We start from the raw sequence: 23,632 nt of genomic DNA on the forward strand, positions 1-23,632 counted from the left end.
ACTTGTGACAATGTGACAAAAGCAATTCTGATTCTGATGTTAAGTGTTAAATAATATTTTAAAATGCGAGACAAAAATGAATGAAAACCTTTGATAATTGGTATTTGGCCTTTGCCCAAATTTTTCTTTTTATTTCTTTCCTTCTGTCATTGATTGGTCACCTTCTTGTGGACCTCCTACATTGGAGGACTTTTCTGGTACACAATTGCTGACTACAGCTCTTTCATTGTTATGAAAATAGCACATTATTGGGTGCTGCACTGATATAAAACTGCACCTACATTGTACCTCACCATGTACCTTAAAAACATCAATTACTAACTTCAATGTATAATCAATCGCTTACCCTTCTATTGGAGTATTCTCCTCGTGCTGGCTGATGGATGGCTCCACGGTGAGTATAACCCTGTGCACCTCTCTGAGGTGGCTGAAATACACGCCAACATAGCCAAAAGCTTTCTCGCAGAATTCACAGCGAAGGCTCTTCCTTGGCCTTCCTTCTGCATGGTGCAGCTTCATATGTGTACTCAAGCTTCCCGAATGAGCATAGGCCTTCCTGCACACTGGGCAACCATACGGTCTCAGGTTATTGTGGCTGTTCAAATGACTTTGCAGATGATGCTTAAACTGGAAACACCTACTACAGGTAGGACATCGGTGGAGTGCGCGTGGATGGTTGCTTGTGGACTTGCTGCCACTTGTGGCTTCAGCCACAGGCTGCTGGCCAGGGGGTTGTACGGTCACTAAGCTTGGCCGAGTAATACTTATAGGTTTTCCTGGGATCTGCTGCCTCATGACGACCTCCTGGTCAACGTTCTCAGAGGCTGGCATAGAGGGAAGAGGTACAAGTTGAGGGACAGTTGTTTCCATCACTAAAACAGGCTTTGGACGAATGGTGCGGTACTTCTTTGAAATGTCCACAACCTTGTTCTGAGAGGAAAAAGCCAGAGTTCCAGGTGGTGGTTTATCTGGTACTCTCCCACGGAAGAACGTCAGCGATCTCTTCTTTCTCGCCTCGAAGGCTAGAACATCCTCCATGGTTTTCCGCTTTCTTCCTCGCTTCTTGTCAGGTGGTTTCTTGCACTGGGTGGCATCTGAATCTTGGCTGAGGCGACTGCTCTTGCTGCTAGAGTCTACGGTCTTGGCTTTGATGTCCAGCGGGCTTTTTAGGATCAGGTTTTTGGCCTGAATTGACGCACTCTTCCCTGGGGGCTGGGCACTGACAAGACCAGTAGATGGCAAAAGAGAGTTCTTCACCTTGGCATAGGGCAGGATTGGGAGCTTACCCTTGGGGGGAGAGCGAATAATCTGCACTGGTTTACTGAAGATAGTGGGGGAGAGGACAGTAATAGCACTTGGTGCAGAGACTGCACGTTCTACCTGGGCTTTGATGGGCGAGTTGTTAGCCACAGGAGCAACGATTGTAGCTGTGGTGGCTATAGTGGGATAGCTGAGGTTGCTGAGAGAATCCACTCGTCTTTCGATAGGTTTAATAGGTTTCTGTGTCTGTGACCCTGGATACAGGACAGCACTCTCTGGTAACAAAACTTTAGTCTGACAGACAGAGTCTGTCCTCAAGATCAGTTCAGATGACTGTTCTGGACTCTCAGATTTTACTTTCACCGCAGATGAGCATGTAGTCTGAGCTGTTCCACTGGCTTTTTCCAGGGTTCTCTTGCATCGAATTGGCTGGTATCTAGGAATAGGTAGCTTTAGGTTCTTCTGGATTTGCTGCTGTTGAGGTGGTGGCGGTTGTGGAGGAGGAGGTTGTGGTGTCTGAGGTACAGCCACCAGTGAGAAAGAACCTCCTTGTCCTGCCACTTGCATGAGGGCATATTTCTGTGCAGGTACAATGATGGACTTGGGGCTCACAGCTGTGGATGGTTCTGGAAGGGCAGGGGGTGGTTGGTGGGACAGCACTGTAGAAGTTGAAGCCACCATTGGGGCTTTAGGTGCAATGCTGCGAAAATGAAGGGGCTTCATCTGTGCCATGAGACGGGGATCACCTGTTGAAAATTAAATAGTTAAGTGTCAAAATCATAATATTTTCTTACATAAATGATACCATCTAGAAAAACTGAAGCCTGCATTCTTTGCTACTGCCTCATAACCTCCCATAGATCCTAAACATCCTTATTGCACATCTTCAACCAGTCATACATCCCTATACACAATTTTATACAATACTTAGGTCATGTATATATTCCTATTTGCCATTACACACTTTTTTTTATATGTTAAACATACCTGAACACTATTTAAAACAAACTTTTGGCAAGTTTACATCCCTAAAAACTCATACATTAAATATGTAATCAATTAAGCATCTATATATACACCATTATATACAATCTCTAATTACATGTACATCCCGATATATCATTATATAAAACCTTTAACTAGTTAAACATCCCCATTTACCCTTATATAGCCATGCATCCATATACACACTTACTTACAACCCTTTGACTACATTTATCTATATACAACCATTACATATTATTTTAAACAGTTATACACCTATATACACCATTATGTACATTCTAAAACTAGGAACACACCTATACACACCATTATATACAATCTAAAACTAGGTATACACCTATATAGACCATTATATACAATCTGAAACTAGGTACACATTCCTATAAACTATTACATACAATCTGTAACTGGGTACACACTGCTATAAACCATTATATACAATCTGTAACTGCGTATACATCACTATATACCATTATATACAGGTTATGCATCCTGATACACCATTACATAACTCCACAACCAATTGAGCTTCCCACATTTTACACCACTGTCTCTCGGCTTCCTATAGAGTTCAGAATAAAGCTGCTCACACATTTCTCAACATAATTTCAATGAGTTCTTAATGAATTTAAATCTGGTGACTGTATCGCTTGATATGGACATCTATAAAATTACCAGAAAGCAGTCATTTCTCAACTTGGTCCATCACTTTAACGAACATTAGAGGATTCTGCATTGTCTGGTGGGCATTATAAATCATTACTCTATTTATTCAGCAAAGTAAAAGAAATATATCCCATTAAAGCACACTCAACAGAACACTTAACATGCAAATGCCTTTTTCTTTTGACTGGCTGTGTATTTCACACTCTCACTTTCACAAATTCCTATACTACTTTGGGCCAAAGGCTGGGGCTCTTTGATATGGACCCTACACGCATTCCTCATTCATGTGGTTGCTCAGTAAGTGGCAAACTCATGCACACGCTCATACACTGCCTTTGGGGACTGCCTAAAGCAGGACTAAAGCAATTCTAATATGAAAAATAGCCACAAAACTACTCACAGAGAATAGAAAGCTGCCTACAAACTGTGCTTTAATAAAGAACAGTTAGCAGAATTTTTTCATCCACCATGAACGACCACTTTATTACACTTTATTAATCTTTTTATTGGTCAGCTAAACACGTAGTTAAATGTACTTTATTTTCTGTAAAATTGATTGGAGATATTACAATCATAGACAGAAACAGACCCACAGAGACACACACTAGGGCTGGAAATTCTAAATCAATATATATCACAATACAAAATGTTTCAATAACTGCGCTATGATTTTTTTCTGATATTTTAAAATACATTTTTTTTACAGCATTTCCTGACATTACTTTGTATTATATGGTGCATTTTTTGACAATTGTATTGATATTTAAATATTATTGCATAGACAGAAATTAAGAACTACAAGGAAAGGTACATTTTCAGCTATATCGTGCAGCACCAACACTTTCTCTTTCTCTCTGCATCTCTCTTTTTATCTCTCTCTCTCTCTGTCACTCTCAATTCAATTCAATTCAATTCAGTTCAAAGAAGCTTTATTGGCATGACCATAGTTAATTGTAGTATTGCCAAAGCATTAAATAATTAAATGATTAATTGAAGAAAAAAAAGAAAGAAGAACAATTGATCAGTTATAACAAACAATTCACATCTACATAAATAATTAGCTACATTTAAATTAGACATTCATTACACTCTCTTTCTGTCTCTGTTTTTCTCTCTCTCTGTCTCTCCCTGTGTCTCTCTATCTGTCTTTGTCTCTGACTTTCTCTCTGTTTTCCTCTCACTCTCTGTTCCTCTCTTCCTCTGTCTCTTTCTTTCTGCAAGTCTCTTTCTGTCTGTTTCTCCCCATGTATCTCGGTCTCTGTTTCTCTCCCTGTGTCTCTCGGTCTCTGTTTCTCTCCCTGTGTCTCTCGGTCTCTGTTTCTCTCCCTGTGTCTCTCAGTTTCTGTTTCTCTCCCTGTGTCTCTCCGTTTCTGTTTCTCCTCCTGTGTCTCTCCGTCTCTGTTTATCAGAGACTCTGTATACCAGCAAAACCATCTTTTACCAGCAAAACCATCTTTTACCAGCAAAACCATCTTTTACCAGCAAAACCATCTTTTCAACACAACTTCTCTATAAGTATCGACTCTCTCTCTCTCTCACCGACAAAGGTTGCTAGGAACCTGGGTGTTATGGTTGATGACCAACTCTCCTTCACGCACCATGTGGCCTCGGTTGCTCGGTCCTGCCGCTTTGCGCTCTATAACATCCGAAAAATTAGACCGTTCTTGACGCAACAGGCCACCCAACTCCTGGTGCAAGCGGTCGTCATCTCACGCCTCGACTACTGCAATGCCCTGCTAACTGGCCTCCCGGCCTGTGTAGTAAAACCACTCCAGATGATCCAGAACGCAGCAGCACGTCTGGTCTTCAACCAGCCAAAACGGGCACATGTCACCCCGCTGCTCATTGAGCTCCATTGGCTACCAGTTGATGCTCGCATCAAATTCAAAGCTCTTACAATCGCCTACAAGGTGATGACAGAACAGGCTCCTTCCTACCTGCACTCACTCCTGAAGGCTTACGCTACCTCCCGGCCGCTGCGCTCCTCCAATGAACGTCGCCTCGCTTTGCCAAACATTCACACAAAGCAATCCAGACTGTTCTCATACAGAGTTCCCCAATGGTGGAACAAACTACCCTCCACTACCAGATCAGGAGAATCTCTCGCTATCTTTAAGAAACTCCTGAAGACAGAGCTCTTCAAAGAGCACTTACTCTCTTAACACCTCTAACACACTAACTACTTCTAACCTCATTTCCTTCTTCCCCTCCTTCATTCCTCTATCCTATTATTCCCCTTTGACCTCCTTTTATCCCTATCCAAAGATGTTTTACCTTTAAACTTATTTTACATTGTACTTGACTATTGTAAGTCGCTTTGGACAAAAGCGTCTGCCAAATGTAATGTAATCTCCCTGTGTCTCTCGGTCTCTGTTTATCTCCCTGTGTCTCTCGGTCTCTGTTTCTCTCCCTGTGTCTCTCGGTCTCTGTTTCTCTCCCTGTGTCTCTCGGTCTCTGTTTCTCTCCCTGTGTCTCTCGGTCTCTGTTTCTCTCCCTGTGTCTCTCGGTCTCTGTTTCTCTCCCAGTGTCTCTCCGTTTCTGTTTTTCTCCCTGTGTCTCTCCGTCTCTGTTTATCTCCCTGTGTCTCTCGGTCTCTGTTTATCTCCCTCTGTCTCTCAGTCTCTGTTTCTCTCCCTCTGTCTCTCGGTCTCTGTTTCTCTCCCTGTGTCTCTCGGTCTCTGTTTCTCTCCCTGTGTCTCTCGGTCTCTGTTTCTCTCCCAGTGTCTCTCCGTTTCTGTTTTTCTCCCTGTGTCTCTCCGTCTCTGTTTATCTCCCTGTGTCTCTCGGTCTCTGTTTCTCTCCGTGTCCCCTTGTCTCTGTTTCTCTCCCTGTGTCTCTCTGTCTCTGTTTCTCTCCCTGTGTCTCTCTGTCTCTGTTTCTCTCCCTGTGTCTCTCGGTCTCTGTTTCTCTCCCTGTGTCTCTCGGTCTCTGTTTCTCTCCCTGTGTCTCTCGGTCTCTGTTTCTCTCCCTGTGTCTCTCGGTCTCTGTTTCTCTCCCTGTGTCTCTCGGTCTCTGTTTCTCTCCCTGTGTCTCTCGGTCTCTGTTTCTCTCCCTGTGTCTCTCGGTCTCTGTTTCTCTCCCTGTGTCTCTCGGTCTCTGTTTCTCTCCCTGTGTCTCTCGGTCTCTGTTTCTCTCCCTGTGTCTCTCGGTCTCTGTTTCTCTCCCTGTGTCTCTCGGTCTCTGTTTCTCTCCCTGTGTCTCTCGGTCTCTGTTTCTCTCCCTGTGTCTCTCGGTCTCTGTTTCTCTCCCTGTGTCTCTCCGTCTCTGTTTCTCTCCCGGTGTCTCTCCGTCTCTGTTTCTCTCCCGGTGTCTCTCCGTCTCTGTTTCTCTCCCGGTGTCTCTCCGTCTCTGTTTCTCTCCCGGTGTCTCTCCGTCTCTGTTTCTCTCCCGGTGTCTCTCCGTCTCTGTTTCTCTCCCGGTGTCTCTCCGTCTCTGTTTCTCTCCCGGTGTCTCTCCGTCTCTGTTTCTCTCCCGGTGTCTCTCCGTCTCTGTTTCTCTCCCTGTGTCTCTCGGTCTCTGTTTCTCTCCCTGTGTCTCTCGGTCTCTGTTTCTCTCCCTGTGTCTCTCGGTCTCTGTTTCTCTCCCTGTGTCTCTCCGTCTCTGTTTCTCTCCCGGTGTCTCTCTGTCTCTGTTTCACTCCCTGTGTTTCTTTCTCTCTGTTTCTCTCTCTCTTTCTATATCTGGCTGGTGTCTCTCTCTCTATCTTTCAGATTCTAGGGTTGACACCTGGAGCGAGGTTAGGCAGGATTATTTTGACAGTGCCCCCTTGGCACTTTCCCCGCTCACACAGGCTGTGGAATACTTGAACTGTTTTTGGGCAGTTGATTCCAGCTCAGCTGTGACTTGGGCCGAGGAGAGAAGAGGAAGAAAAGAAATGGTCTATGTGGCGTTGCAGTGTTTACACGAAAAGGTAACCGAGAAGTGAGGCCTTGCATTAACCCCTCTAACATTTTTATTATTAAGCAAATCATTTTTATATTAATGATTTATAGCCACAGGTGTGCGAAATGGCACAAATATATTAACAGGAATACTACAAAATATTTTATAACACACAATATGAAAAAACAGGCCTTGTGTTGCTGTGTTGTTGCAAGTACCTGTGTTTAGCATTTCTTTTTATATGCCTCAACCTCAAATGCATATACTTACTATTTATACATTAAAGAACAACCAAACATATTCAATAAATCTGTAAAGAATATATAAAGAAAAGCAGTAAAAAATACAACTGTCTGAATCAGCTCTCTGCAGGTTTTTAAAACAGGATTGAAATAGGGCTGAACTTAAAAGCGGAGCAGCAGAGCTGCAGATTATATGAAGAGAAAGACATAAGGATTTATTTTTAGCTGTGGTCAGATATGCACTGAGCCAGAGCAGCTAGATAGATTAGCAGGTGAGAGGTGAGGAGTTCAAAGGTGACTGCCTGGTGTTTATGTTACTGGAGGAGTTATGGTCAGAACACGTGTCTGGGTATGGGTGTGTGTGTGGGTAGTGTGTGTGTGTGTGTGTGTGTGTGTGTGTGTGTGTGTTTATTTAGTAAATTTGTGTGCGAACGAATGTGTGTTTCTCACCCATGTGTAAAAAAATATGATGACTGGGAAGAGCTTCACCAATCTAAAAACCCTCCTTAGATCTGGGCAAATGGAGTATTAGGAGTCTTGCCCAAGGACTCCTATTGGTGTAGAACATTAGTGAATTTCTCACAAAATTTTCACTGGAAGAGGGGCTTCAAGTTTTCTGTGCACAACACAAATCAAAATGAGACACTAAGTTTTGCTGACCATCAATCTGCAGGTATCATCTTTATCCATTAGGTGGATAGTAGATAGTGAAGTCTCACAATAGTATGTGTGTTTTGGCAGTGCAGTGACTCAGTAAATGAGGGTGGTGCTTTGCTGTTGAGGCTGCATTGAGATTCTCATTGGATTATGAAGTTTCCTAAAAAAAGCATTGCACATTTTACACCTGTACTTTGTTCTGTCCACTTATGACTGAATAACCCAACATTAGTTGAATCATTTTAAACTGGGCGGGTGTGATGCGGTCTCCTTTTAGAGTGGATTAATCCGATTTCAGGTTATGTCCAGTCAGAAAGAGAGAGAGAGATGGATAAATAAGCTACTGAGCTCTGAGTTTCCCCTTCTGAAGTCTCCATTGCTCCACCAGCCACTCGCGTTCAGTAAAACTGAGCCGGATCTTATTTTAGAGGCTGTACGCACGACATAAGTACATAAAGACGCCTGATGTGGCCAGAAGAACTCCCACAAAAAGCGACCGATACCCCAGTTTTTTAAATGAGTATATTAGGCTTAGCAGGGATGGTCGTTCCAGCACACTGGTACCATAAAACACAATATTCTGTCCCTTCTCCACTCAGAAATGCATGTGCTTTCAGTTTAGAAACAAAATAATACAGACTGCCACTTTAACATAAAAAATTATACATTTTGTTGCCCTAAAAGTTCTATAAAAATGTCTAACAAAACTTTTGACAAAAAGTATATTTGTAATTGTACTACTCCATTACAGTCATATCATATAAATGCTTCTAGGTTTTTGTCAAGGTCTCTTGAAACTTTTAAAACAAAAAAGGCTGACAGTTTGCAGTATCAGGAGTAGAGCAGGTCCTCACACATTATAATAAATGTGTTTCTTTTTCTTACACTGTGCGTCTTCAGACAATTCCTGTTGCTGTTTCCCATTTACACCGCCTCAGGAAGTTTCGAGCATACTTGCGTATTAGACTTGTGAAAGTAATTCACAGTTCAAAGCCATTATATTATTCATATTCATGGTGAGTTTTTTTTTTAGTTTGTGTTCTCTTTCAAACAAAGAGCTTCCTTGAATTTGCAGGAGCATATTGGACCATTGTGAGCTATAATTCACTGCTTGAGCAGAGAGCACGTACATGAAGGATATAATCTTCATACTCACTTTGTACGTGAGATTTCAAGGGACTGGACCGCTGCTCCTGGGTTTTCATGGCTGCCGTTGTCTCTGCAATTCCAAACACAACAAAGGAATTCAGCGTGTGGGGTATAATTAAAGTAAAGAAACGCAGGCCGTGATTGACAGGAGTTGTTTGCGTCTGTTTTTGTTTAGTGTAGTTTGTCGGTCTCTCCATCGGCAACACTCTTTATCACTCAGACACACACACACTTGAGCATACACACACACACACACACACACACACACACAGCCATAGAGAGCCAGAGGACATTCCAGATGTCATGGGGCTGCAGATTAGCGTGGACTCAAAGGTAGAAAAACAACAGCAGGGAAAAGATAGAGAAAAGGAAAACGAGGGGTGGGGGGGGCCTGGGGTGACTGGGAATAGTGAAACTGTGTGTGTGTGTGTGTGTGTGTATTAGTTTGTATTGCTGTGTTCTCTGGCCTGTAGGTGAGGGTCCTCAGCTGTGGATGTGCGATAGCAACTCTGGAGTGTTTAGGAGCAGTATTTTGGGGTGGGGTGGTCCATGGCCTTTGGGGGGGGATGAAAGGAGTGGATCTGCTAAAGATAAAGACACACACACACACACACACACAACCACACACACACACAGTCTGCCCAGAGAGTCTAGACCTCTCAAGATCCAGAGGTTACGTGACCGCACCCCCTCATCACCAGACACTTTCTTTACCAGCTACTCCTAAATCCTTTAACTTTCCTAATCCCTTATCTGCCATTCTTAAAGTCAACACTGATAAACCCCTCCAAAAATACAGTAAAAGTAGCTGAGCATGTAGATTTGAGAATGCACATTACTAAAAGTTCACCCAGCCTAGAAAGAAGAGATCAGATTATTTACGCTTTTCATGTTTTGATTTTGTTTTTCTCCACAAGACTGAGCTTTAACTCATCCGTGGTTCTCCCTTAATGCAGATTCTGCTTATCTAGAGGCTACAACTCTCTCTCTCTCTCTCTCTCTCTCTCTCTCTCTCTCTCTCTCTCTCTCCTGAGGTGCAGTGTGTGTAGCGTAGCAGCATGCAGTGAAATGAGTGTGTGTGTTGAGTGTATATAAGCTCTGTTGCCTCTCGCTTTAGCAGGACTACTCAGGGAGAAAACAAGATCAGCGTCTGAGGATCTCTCCATTTTATTTTGTATTCCTTCACTTAGAGACAGAGGGAGGTAGTCATAGACCTAAAGATATGGAGTGCTAACCTAAACACACACACATACACACACACAAATAGGGATTTCTTGCTTCTGGGCTCTACCTGGGATTAGTGTTTGAGCCACCTCTAAGAGCGACACACTTTACACATGCATTTCTGGACAAGCTGAGAGGCACAGACACATTCGTTACTGAAAGTTATACGTACATTATTTGACACGGTAGAGTGATATTACACGAATTTATACAATAAGACTCGGATTATGTAACATTATGTAGTTAATCTCAGGAGAATTTTCCTGCCTGCTTCACCAAGGTCTCATTAGAGCAGTTAGCAACCTTTCAAGGCCCATCTCAGTGTTCTGTCAAGTTTAAATAAAGGTTTATTGATTAATTGAATTGGCTGATTGCAGAAGAAATCATGTGTCAAACTCACTACCCAAACGTAGGGTTTCCATCTAAACACTGCCCAAAGCTTCATGCTCCCATTACTGGTATCTCAGTAGCCCTTCTATTGGTTCCGACTAGATGGGATAGCCTTCTATGTCCTTAAATGTTATTGAGCTTTGGGTGACCACAGCACCAAACTTTTTTGTTTTGTTTTGACATTCAGGTTTAGTGTATGTATGTTGAGTATTGATCAGATTTTGTTTCAAAGTATTAATACTTACTTTTGGCAGTATCTAAGGTTAACCCTTAGAACCCCATTCCCCATTGACGCAAATTACATAAAAAAAAAATCATTGATTATACAGCTTAATTACCCAGGAATAAGTCAACGCACCAACATGATTCATACATTGTGACAAACAGGGAACCCTATTATTTCTAAGAATAGCACTGACCCCGCACTGAACTGAAGTGTTTTTGAGGAATCTATTGTGGAAATACACCTAAGGAATAGGCTTACCTTCATATTTCCATTCATTCTTTCATTGTAATGCCATTTATTGTTTCAAAACACCATAATCTGCTTGTTCACTTTCACTCTGGGGTCTACGCTAATCTCATGGCTTCACTGCTGGCGCCGATTCGTCAAAAAAATAAAAAATAATAAAATAAATAATAATAATAATAAATAAAAAACGGTAAATAAGTGTTTTTTTTTCCAGCCAACAATATTACTTCTAGTGCTTCCAAAATATTTATATGAGGTATGAAATCAAATAACATTTAAATAAACCCAGTAGTGTCCAGATTGGCCCAAAAGCCTCAAACTCTTTGAACCTGCCATGACTGTCAAGGTCTTAGCAATCTGCATCCTAGAGGCGGGAATATCAAGAAAAATAAATTCACCTGATGCTGCTCATGTATTCTGTCACATTAATAAGCCATGTAATAAACTATCATCAAAATCCTTATACTTTCAATTAATATAAACTATAATCTAACTATTATTGAAAAGAAAACTCTTGTGACGTCTGTACATTCAAAAATAAGTAAACAAACAAACAAAAAAAAAATAATAATAATAACAGCATGTGGTCTTTTAACATAACTGCATTCTAACAAGTGAAAGGGGAACTGACAAAAACAGAGCAAAAAACACAACAAAATAGGCTGGGGTTCAAAGGGTTAAAGACAGTTTTTAGCCTTAATATATACATTATATATTATTTGCTGTTAATTTGCCTTCTGCTATTATTGTAAGTATTATAAGTGTGGGCAAGAGAAACCCACCAGCATTTTGCTGTGGGTCAGAGGGCCAGAGTTCTCTGGAATGATGGTGCTCCATATTTCAATACATTTGGGACAATTTGGGTGAAGCTGGAGCTGATGTGGAGTCGTGATCATTAAACACTCCTGACCTCGCTAACGTTCTTCCTGTCTCTTACAGCAATGCTCCAAAATGTAGAAAAAAAGCCGTTCACACACTATATACACGTACCCCAAAAAGTAAGATACTCTTTTTTTAATACACATGATTTCGGAAGGCCAAAAAATGAATGAGTAAGTGTCCCAATACTTCTGTCCATATAGTGTATAAAAATGAATTGAAGCCTTGGCTAACTAAGCCGCGACTCTCTGCATGAGAAGCAGTTCACACTGACACACACACACACACACACACACTCTAAGTCATTAGCTGTCACCTGAGCCAATCAATGTAAAAGGAAAAATCTATTCCAATTTCAAAACTACAGGCTTGCCTGGGCATGCAGGATGTGAAGTAATCAATAAGTAAATCTTGCTGCATCTGAAAGGAAAGAAAAATAGAGCAAAAATATCACCACTGACTGTGCAGATTCAACCAGCTTCAGCTCACTTCTGCACTGATGCAATCTCTGAATATTCATTATAGTGAGAACTACCATGCACTGCTATATTCTCCATTAATAATGAATGTTCTATTCACTTTGTGTTTCATAAATTAGTTCAAGCTTTTAGAAGGAGGTTTTTCAGCACTTGGCTTGGCTGCACTCATTTTTCCCGGTGAAGTAGTAGTTGGTTGAGTGCGTTTATTGTGTAACTCTACCTCACTCTGCCTCCAGCCTCACTGTCATTTGATTACAGTCTGCATTTAAAAGAGCTTCCTCTGTTGCTACACAACTGTTATTTTGACTAAGAAACTCATGAAGACAGAGCTCTTAAAAGAGCACCAACCCACCTAACACCTCTAACTAAATAACTAACTTCTTATAACCTCATTTTCTCTTCTGCCTCCTTTCCTCCTCTATCCCACTATTTTTCTGTGTTTTCTTTAGGCCCTGTCAAAAAATGTTTTTTGTCTTGAACTTCTATGTCCTCTATTGCTAAATGGTTACCATCATTTGTAAGTCGCTTTGGATAAAACCGCCTGCTGAATGTAATGTAATGTAATGCAATGCAATGTAATGATGTTGTACAGTAGGGCTGCAACTAATGATTATTCTGTTAGTCGACTAATCTGATGATAATTTTTTCGATTAGTCAATTAGTCAACAATTATTTCTGTTATGTTGTCCATCTCTTAAAACAACAGAAAAACAGCTAAACATGAGATTTAAAAGGCATGTAAATGTCCACATGTTGTTTAAACATGGATAGTACTGATATTTAGTGAATAAATATGTAATCTGTTGTGTTTGTTCACTTTTGGAGACACAGATCAAGTTTCTTCTGTCCCCAGTACTTTGTGTAATACGGTACTATTACAATATATTGATTAATCAACAATGAAATTTGTAGTTGACGAATTTAAAATAATCGATATTGTCGATTATATCGATTAATCGTTGCAGCCCTAGTGTACAGGCAAAGCTGTGATTAGAGCACAGTTGGATTTTTTTAGGGACACTGCAAGAAAATCCAACAGATAACGTTTAATACCTGCTTAAGGCAGTGATTTTCTGTTTTCTGGAAGATCCTGAGGCAAGGAACCTCATTTCCTCAGTCCAGTCCCAACAGGATGCTATAAATCCAAGCTTTAAACTTTGACCTCTGGAATGCAGTTGCCAAGAGTCATGCAGTGTGCGCCACCTATGTCGTGCAGAGCGGGACAGGACGTGGTGAACGCAACAAGAGACGAAAGTAATGGTCTATCAGCACACGACCACAAGCCACAAGCACTTCCGGGTCAGCGGTGGGCTTTAGGGCAGACGCAGACAGCTTACAACGTTTAAAAAAAATACAAAATAAATAGACAGGACTGGAAGTCAATAAAGAAAATTAAGTCAATGGACTCAAAAGAATGGAAAATTTACTTATTTAAGGTAAAATATGACAATATTCCTAAGCTGGGCCAAAACAACACAAGTATACAAGTGATACCACCGAGCTGAGGTGTTTTACACCACATAGGATTTGAACTGCATTTAAGACACAATCCATTAACAGTTCTATAGAGTCGTGGAAATTGTGCTTCTCAAACCAGTCCTAGGGCTCCGTCAACAATACACATTTTGCCTAATTCCAATTCCATCACATTAAAATTGACTAAAACATGGACTAAAAATAGAAAATTCCATCACGACACACTGCTTAATTTTGGTCAATACGATATAATTCCAATATCGAGATCAACAGTATAACCCACCAGCTGTGGTGTACGTCATCATGCACCAATTCTGCCAGGCTATGATAGTCTATAGTGTTCTGCCCTTAATGCTTAGCTTGAATGAAGTCAGTAACAGATGCTGTAAATAGTATGTATGTATGTATGTATGTATGTATCTCTTAGAACACTAGGGCAATTTTTATAGTTTTATAGTTTTTCAAAAAAATAAAAAATAAATAAATTAAAGAAGACAATCACACATTTCAGATGTTTTATTACTAGAGATTCTAGTCTAATGTAAAAAAAGAAAGAAAAAAAATGTGTCAAATGTGTCGTTTACACTTGAAAGTTCATGTGTTATGGCCTATATCCAGATATAATTGTGATGCTGAGGATGCATGAAGTGATGAGGTATAATTGGGACCCCTTTTCACTGTTTCCTGCTCCTTTACTTTATGATTTGAAGTGTTATCAAAATAGATAATACCAAACAGAATCTTGGATATGTAGTATAGATGTAGTATATGTATACCTGTATATTGTAGCCAGAGGTAAGGTTAAAGTATGTGTGCGTTTGTGTGCTTTTGTGTGTTTGTGTGTTAAGTGTATAAATGAGTCACCTTACCAAACCTTTAAGTGACCTTTCGTGGTGCTGTGTGACATTTGTATTCATTAAGTGGGTCAGTCCACAGCAAGCACCAGTATGGTAAAGCACCCACTCCTCACCACTACCTCTGTTTTCTGAGACTGTGGTTTTCACAGTGTCCTCACCTACACACTTCATGGTCAGAAGTAATAGGACACCTGATCATTTGCTGTTTGTTAACTTGATTTTGCTCTGCTCTACTGACCAGGCTGGCCTTCTACTAGATTTTAAAGAAATGCTGCAGGGCTCTAAGTAGTCCAGCGGACTAAGGCGATCGCCGGTTCGAATCCTGTTCATGTAGCTTGCCATCAGCTACCAGAGCCCTGAGAGAGACCAATTGGCCTTGCTCTCTAAGGGTGGGTAGATGGCATTCTTTCTCCACATCACTCGAATGGGTGATGTTGATCAGCACAAGGCGTCTGTGAGCTGATGTATCGGAACAGAGTCGCTGCGCTTTCCTCCGAGAGCGCTGGCTACTGAAAATAAAAGAGGCGGATGTTCCGGAGGAGGCATGAATTAATCTTCACCCTCCTGGTGTTAGGGGATTACTAGTGATGGGGGAGTCCTAATAAGGAGGTTGGGTAATTGGCTGTGTAAATTGGGGAGAAAATGGGATAAGAATTAGAAATAAAATTATACAAAAAAAAAAAAGAATTGCTGTTGTTATTTGTTTGCATTCATCGACAGAAGCATTTATTTAAAATGTAGTAGAAAGCCAACCTAATCAGTAGAGCAGAGGAAAATCAAGGAAAGTTTTGGTAAGAAGTCATTTACACACTTGCACACCAACACACACACTCATCTTACCTCTGGCTACAATATACAGGTATACATAGACTAAATTATGGTATTATCTGTTTTGAAGAATTAAAAAAGTACCAGCTAGATTAATAATTATGTTAAAACATAATTACAGTTTGGTTTGCTGGTTTGCGACACTTTGAATCTTAGGGTAGAGGAGCAGAAAACCATGAAAACGGGCCACAATTACACCTGATCACTTCATACATCTTTAACATCACAATTATATCTGGATTAGGGGTGGGCAATATTATATCGTATACAATATATCGTGACACAGAAATATCATGATATTAAAAATCCATATCGTGATAATAGGGCTGATCAGTCTTAAAAATAGTCTATTATTTACTGTGAAGCTTTAGGTGTATTAATTGTATAAGTGTTTTAGTTTGCAGTTTATATGCATGCACTAAATATTCTGCAATATTTTTTGCTGCATTATATTATTTTATGCTATATTATTTATTTTGCCACATTATGATTATTCTGTTATACTATTATACTATATTCCTGAAATTAATGAATTATTTTAGTTTTCCTATATCGCCAAGTATATCGTTATCGCAAAAATACCCTGAAATATCGTGATATTATTTTAGAGCCATATCGCCCACCCCTAATCTGGATAAGGCCAAACCACATAATCATGCAAATGTAAACCACACATTTGATCAAACAGGATCATATTTATCTGCTCCTGAGTCATGTTCTGTTCTATTGAGTAATGGAGGCAACTTAAAGTATCTGAACGCATTCACCCACATAGCTGCCCACTATACATTATTTGGACATGCAGTTTTTGAGAGAAGCACCAAAAAATCCTAAAATGTACAGACATCCCCTCCTCCTGACTGAAGGTACAGCAAAAGAGGGAAAAGTTCCATCGAGTGCCTCTGTTAGGAGTAGTGCAGATGGAGTTGAAAGGATACGCAGCGAATAAGATGATGTCTAGTTACAGGAGAGGAGATGTGAGGTTAGATTCCTCTTTGCTGAAACTCGGCTCCTTTATCCCCGTACAACATCAGAACAGTGAAGCACAGGAAAACAGCCTGTTCTCATATGCACATTTTTAATGCTGGAGAGAATATTAGATCCAACATCAAAGCGTATGCAGATACCTCTGCCTCTTGTCCTTACGACTCAAGGTTGGGGACTTCAGGGATTTAATGGTGAACTCGGGCTGCTTTAAGAGAAGCTCTACAATATCTGGTATCTGGTAGAATGTGCTGAGTGCCTGTGCTTTCATATGATGTATGATAACACTGTTAAACATCCTGATATCAATAAAAAATGTGATAAACTAAGATCCTACTTTAGTTTTTGGGCCTTAAAAAGTTTTTTGGGCCTCGGCTGCACTAATCTTTCTAATTATGAGAAGTGGTTTGGTGTGTGAGTGGACCTTGTCTGCCTCACTTTACCTCCAGCTTTGTTAGATCTATACTGTTGAAAGTGTGTCTAGCTGTAAACCAATGTCAATTACTGGCAATTACTAATGTCTTCTGTCTGAGTACATTAGTCTTTACTAATGTGTTTCACATGAAGTTTTGGTTTCAGTGCCTTCCAACTGGGCTTGTCACCCATAATGCATTCAAACTCACTCTAAAAAAAGGGCATGTTATTTAGCCATGGCCATTTCTTTAGTTTGTGTCCTTCATTTCTTTAAAGCTTGCTGCAGTACTGTGGCGAAGCTGATTCATTTAACATTTTGTTTAAAGGGAGACATCACCCCAAACATTTATATTTACAGGTCTGATACCTGTTTTGTACTTGCTATCCCACCACTGACTCCTTTATTTACTCCCTGCTATCCATTTTCCCCTCATCTTCACTGCATCCCCCACCTTCTCCTTGGCTTAAAAGTCTGAACTATCTATTGCATTTTCAACAGCACACACCAAAGTGGCCCAAATCGCAATGGAAAATATCAAATTAAACACTTTTGCCGTTCACACTACCAAAATAAGATTGGATTTGGGTCACTTCTACCTGCTGCCTAACCATAGTCTTAACTGGATAACCGTGCACACACACACAGTAGGTCTCATGAATGTGCAACTAAGCTTTTTCCCTGCAGTGCACACTTACAAAAGCGATGCTTCATGCAAAATGCCACGGACAATTGATTGTGAGTGCTAGAGGAGTGTCTGCTCCTGACACTCTGCTACAGTAACATTCGTGCAAATGAATGAGCAAATTGAGCTGGGTGTTATTAAACTGTTGGGAAGGAGGTGGGGACCTCAGAAAAATAATCCAACATCAATAGCCTCTAACCAAACACCTATTCCCCACTAATCTCATTTCCCAACAGCCATTCCTGAGAGAGAGAGAGAGAGAGAGAGAGAGGGAGAGAGGGAGAGAGAGAGAAAGCATGAGCAACAGAATGAATGACATAGTGAGAACACACTAGAGAGGGCACAAGAGCAAGTGAAAAAGAAAGAGAGCTAGAGAGCGAGTTCCAGAGCAGAGGAGAGAGTGAGACAGAGAGCAGACAAGAAAGAGAGCAAGCATAAGAGAGTGTGAGAGAGAGAGAGCAAGAAAGTACAAGAGTGAGACAGTAAGAGCAACAGAAAAAGTATGTGAGAGAGTGAGAGAATTAGAGAAAGAATGAGAGGACAAGACTGAGTGAAAGAGTGAGAGTACAATTGAGAGCAAAGAGAGACAGTAAGAGTGAGAGTGTTCATTTAAATAGTATTTTTTTATTTTTATTCAAAATTACGGCAGTACTTTTCTTTTCAGTATTATTTTAGTGAAGTACTGCGAGTATAGATATAAACACATACATTGCTGTTTATTCACTACTGTTAAAACTTTTTTATTTTAATTTACTGTAATTTTGCTGGATTTTATTGTTGTAATGACTTGGCAATATAGTTGTAGTTACAGTTTAAAAGTTTCTTTAACTCTTGAATTAGAGAGAGCAAATTGAGAGAAAAGAGAAAAAAAACGAGAGCGAGAATTGTGAGAGATTGTGAGAAAGAACAAGTGAGCGAAAGAGAGAGAGAGAGAGAGAGAGCAGAGTGATGGAGAGAGAGAGCAACAGCAAGGCAGATTAAGAGAAAGAGAAAGACAGTAAGAGCGAGAATGAGCGATTATAAGAAGGAACAAGTGAGAGAAAGAGAGAGAGGAGAGAGAGGAGAGAGAGAGAGGGAGGGAGCAGAGTGGCAGAGAGAGAAAGAAGAAGCTAGGCAGATTGAGAAAAAGAGAAAAAGACAGTGAGAGCGAGAATTAGAGAGTATAAGAAAGGACAAGTGAGAGAAAGAAAGAGAGCGAAAGAGAGAGAGAGCAGAGTGATGGAGAGAGAGAAACAGCAAGGCAGATTAAGAGAAAGAGAAAGACAGTAAGAGCGAGAATGAGCAAGTATAAGAAGGAACAAGTGAGAGAAAGAAAGAGAGAGAGAGAGAGAGAGAGAGAGAGAGGGAGCAGAGTGGCAGAGAGAGAAAGAAAAAACAAGGCAGATTGAGAGAAAAAGAAAGAAGGTGAGAGCAAGAATAAGAGAGTATAAGACAGAACAAGTGAGAGAAAGAAAGAGAGCGAAAGAGAGAGAGCAGAGTGACTAAGAGAGAAAGAAAAAGCAAGGCAGATTGAGAGAAAGAGGAAGAAGGTGAGAGCGAGAATAAGAGAGTATAAGAAAGAACAAGTGAGAGAAAAAAAAAGAGAGAGAAAGATGGAGAGAGAGCCTCTCTAATTTGGCAGCTGTTCTTCCATCTCTGAGGAGTTGGAGAATCTGGGAAACATTGTCTGGTGAGATCAAAGTGAAGTCACACTGTAATTACCGCGGTAACCAACAGTAAAGCTGTTAAATTACGCAGACTCAACCTTGGGGCTTTAATGAGGAATTCCTCTCAGACTTCTCGTTTGAAGAGCTATTTATGAGAGCAGTATGATCCACGGCTCGGGCTTTCAGACATTGTGTATCGATTGAGAGCACTTATCATTCTCCACTGCCGTCTCCATCATTCTCAAATTATCACTGAATGAACAGGTGGATAGGTGAGTGTGTAAACATAAAAAAACACTTCTTACCATTATATGTCTGGTGCAACCTGAACCTGTTTTTATACGCCTCATAAATTCTTCTTTCATTCCATCCTAATTCCATTAGCCAGTACATCTTGCAGTCAGTCCAAGGGTTTCTTCTTTGGTGTCACACAACTCCAGAACTGGAAGGCCAGACTACAGGTTTGATAGTTGCACTATTCAAACACATCGGAATGAACTCCTCAGTTAATTAGCAAGCAAAGTAAAGGCTGCATCGGCTCCAGCAAAATAAATTCTTGTACTTATACTCTAATTTTAACATTATCTCATATGAAGATGCAAAAATATGGAATAAAAAACAATATGCACATGCCTTCTGGGTTCAAATGGAATCCCATATGTACAGTAAAGATGGACTCACATGCCCAAAAGCAGCGGCCAGCCAAACCCAGGTATTGAACCCACAACCCTGTCGTTAATATCCCCCGTGCCAAGAACACTGAGTCACTACTCCCCCAAAGTACTACAGATGAAGTCAAAGGAACATTGTCATGTAGCAGTTTCACATTAAAATAACAGGATAAAAATTATACTGACGGTACACCGGCTGCAAATAGGAGAACCGCGTCTCCTTCACTGACACTCTGGACTAAAACACTGCTAATGCACTATGTAACTTTGGTGGAGCTAAATAAGACCTCTTACAAAAACTGTGAAGAACTGTGTAACAAATATGAGACTTCATCCAGCTGTAAAAATGAGCCTGGTCGATATTCGTATTATGCACATCAGGTTAAAGGCTGCAAATGGACATAAATAAACAGAAAAAGGCTAATTCTAAGACTGCCTTTTATTTTATTTGCTGTAGAGAGGTGCAAAAGCCATAACAAGCAGAGAATCATGTATTTTTTTTTGCATTATTGAGTCAAACGCTATAAATTGATCATGATGTTTTTTTTTTATATTTAAAACATTTATTTAAATGACGTCATTTAAAATATTTAAAATTTCTTTGGTCCAGTACTTGGGTCTTGCTCCATTCAAACAGTGCTGGTCTTGCATGACTGGAAATAAGCTCTCATAACAATGCGGTCTTGATGCATCAATGATAAAGAGTGCATTCATTTTTTTTTTTTACATTTTCATTTAAAAACCTGTCCAAATTGACTTTACAGGAGAAAAAAAAACTACTTAACTTTTAATGGAAGTCTTAATACTGGAAGATTTTATTCCAAATAATTTTATATTGTTGAATGAATCACTAAATATTTTCTGCCAGATTCACACTATATAAAAAGTATAAAGATTGACATGGTCTTTTTTTTACCTTCATTCATGCTATTAAAATATTAAGAATTAACAGGACTTGAACACAATCATAAATCAAATTGCATGTAGAGTATAAAAAAAACCCTATACTTCAGTTAATAAAGATGCAAAAGTAACTGCTACCCAGGTTCAGTTTAAAATAAATAATCATTTCTGAATAAAAGCTGTTTATTTAGATTCAGAGATTTTCTTTCAGCCTTTTGCTGAAATTCCCACGGATGTTTGGAATAGGACTGGAGAGTGGAGCTAAACTGTGGAGCGTGACACAAGTGAGGGCAAAGCAGTGACTGAAACAGCTGTCTATTTTTATAATGAGGTCAATGGCAGGAGAGGGAGTTCACATTTCTCCTGAGAGCCTGATGCTGCGGAGGGATGTATCACTCTCTCAGTCTCCCAGCGACGGTAAACAGAGGAAAAATACAGCTGGATCCTGCAGTCGCTGCTCACCGATACATATTGAACATGCAGTCAGCGGTGTTCGATCAGCATCAGAGTCACGACTGACGCACCGTCCTTTCACAGGGCCGCGCTGTACTGAAACACCTGTTGTATCCCAGTGAAACAATCTGCATTATTGCGTTAGGCTTTGTTTAGTCGGTTATAAATGTGACGCATATCTGACCTGTTCCATGAAGTCTAAACAGCAAACGCACATCCAGATGTTTCCAGTTCCAACGTGGACCGCACTCATTCACAGATGCAGTCCTTTTAGCAAGTGGTGACATACTGATGCTGTGTCTAAAGCAATGTGTTCTGATGCTGTTTATATAACGTTTAAGAATCAGTACAGCCAATACTCAATGGGGAAAAACACTGGAGGGGATCTGAGTGGTGCAGCAGACCAAGAGCTGCCATTATGAGCCGAGGATCACTGTTTCGAATACAGGGTCATGCTGCTTGCCATCAGCAGCCGGAGTCAGAGAGACCACAATTAGGCTTGGGAATGTAACTCTCTAGTGTGATGTTTTTCTGCACACACATCTGGTAACTAATGTATCAGAGCTGGGTCACTGCACTTTCCTCCGAGTGCGCTGGCTACCCAGTAATGCTGCATCATTGACAGTTCGAAAAGAGGCGGAGTCCAAGTTCATATCGTCGCTGTCCTATGAAAAACACTTATCTCCATTTTTATCGATTTTTAGTTTACTACATAATTTGAACAGACAAACTGTCCCTTACACTGTGCCAAAATTTCTTGATGAACGGACCAATAGAAACTCTTCAAAACGACCTGAAATAAACTTTTTTTACATTGACTTCCATTGAAATTGAAGAAGGTTTTTTCCCTCTCCTGTAAAGTTGCTGTTTTGGAGATAAGTGCTTTTCATTGGACAGCGACGATATGTATCAGAGGAGACATGTGCTACCTAGTGTTGGGGCAATAATAGTAACAGGGGAGTCCAGATTAGTGGATTAGGTAACTGGCCTTACAAGTTAGGTAGAAAATAGAGTAGAATGACAAAAAATATATATATATAAAAATAATAAAATAATAATAAAAAATAATTAAAAATTACCTAACTAAAATTTGAATGTAATTATTTGACCATTGGCTTGATGACTAAGCATAAGTTAAATTCTACAGGTTGCTTCTACAGTAAAAAAATGAGTAAATTAGATTTGTTTTTAAAGGCTTTATGGTTAAGAACTGACCACTATTTGTCATGTGTTTGGAAGGCTATGCATTTATTTTTTTATTTTTAAGTCAGTTTAACTAAGGGCTGCTGATAGGGTTGCACCGATCCACTTTTTTTTTTTTCATTCTGATACAGATTCAGATCAATATGTACGTTTTTTTTTATATTGGGCAATACCCAATCTGATACCCATGCATAATCAACTGCATTTATTACATTGCTTGTAAACACTACTTTTGGGGAAAAAAAAGAAAAACACATTTCAAAGAAAAAACACATTTCAAAAACATTTGCTGAAAAATCATTTATCAAGAAGTTATTATTATTGACAGTAGTCCAAATAAAATAAAAAAAAAACAAAATATTTTTTCATTATTAATTTGTTATTTATGCATAAGAGTGTTATCTGGGCTCAGGAGAGATATTTTAATATGTAATGTCTGTGAGACGCTTCTAAAGTTCTCCTTAAATGAAAACACAACTGTTCCAATGATGATGTTACCCTGATTACTCACTACTCTGTGGCAGAAGCTGCAGAACATGTGCACTGAGTGACTGCTACAGAATTTAAACTGGAATTTAATTTCTGAAAATTAAATTTTCGCTGGGAGTTTTTTTCTGAGCTGGATTCCTCACTTATAGTTGATGATAGTTTAATCACTAGCACCAAACTGATTGTACAGGGGTAAGTCTTGCTATGATCCAACTAATTTTGCAAATCAACTGATTAGGAATCAACTGTTACTGACTGGTGAAACTGTCTGTGTTGGCCTGCATCATCAGCAAATCAACTTCAATTCCTGGTGATGCCCAGAGAATCCCTCTCACTGGATGGGTATGATAGCCCCCTTCTCTGTAATCACTCGTAACGGGTGTCTTAGCTATCGTAACACAATTGGCAGTTGCCACTTTCCTCTAGTTGTACTGGACTGGACGGCCTAATGATGATGTGTTAATAGTAGTGCTTCACATGTCTTAGAGAAAGCACAGGCTACCCTTCATCCACCAGTACGGGTGGCATCATAAGATAGAGGGAGACTTCGCTAGTGGGTGGAAACTGAACAGAGTAAGATTTCACTTATTTTAAAGACAGTACTCAGTAGATGTCAATATAATGTGCCTTTTGCATCCACAGTATATTGGTTGCATTAACAATACTTTTCCTAAGCTTTACTTTTTATATGAACAAATTATTACAAACATAGAATGTTAA

General features: G+C 40.0%; 1 protein-coding gene and 1 long non-coding RNA gene across 10 annotated transcripts in view; both read right to left on the reverse strand.

Moving 5' to 3' along the window:
• LOC125781294 (uncharacterized) overlaps nt 1-23,632 on the reverse strand; it is a 488,206-nt gene that overhangs the window by 247,131 nt on the left and 217,443 nt on the right. The window lies entirely within an intron of this gene.
• The window catches only part of znf438 (zinc finger protein 438), a 75,316-nt gene that overhangs the window by 4,316 nt on the left and 47,368 nt on the right, over nt 1-23,632 (reverse strand). For 4 of the 5 annotated variants that reach the window (XM_022670389.2, XM_007259661.4, XM_022670388.2 and 1 more), the window contains 2 exons: nt 8,869-8,931; nt 347-2,006 (listed from right to left, as the gene is read on the reverse strand). In XM_022670389.2, the coding sequence (XP_022526110.2) occupies nt 347-2,006; nt 8,869-8,917 (1,709 nt within the window). In that variant the 5' untranslated portion in view covers nt 8,918-8,931. The remainder of the gene's footprint in view (nt 1-346; nt 2,007-8,868; nt 8,932-23,632) is intronic. The other variant, XM_022670390.2, reaches the window with a different exon arrangement.

This window comes from Astyanax mexicanus, chromosome 15 (assembly GCF_023375975.1).
Source record: "Astyanax mexicanus isolate ESR-SI-001 chromosome 15, AstMex3_surface, whole genome shotgun sequence".
In the NCBI taxonomy this organism is placed as follows: domain Eukaryota; kingdom Metazoa; phylum Chordata; class Actinopteri; order Characiformes; family Acestrorhamphidae; genus Astyanax; species Astyanax mexicanus.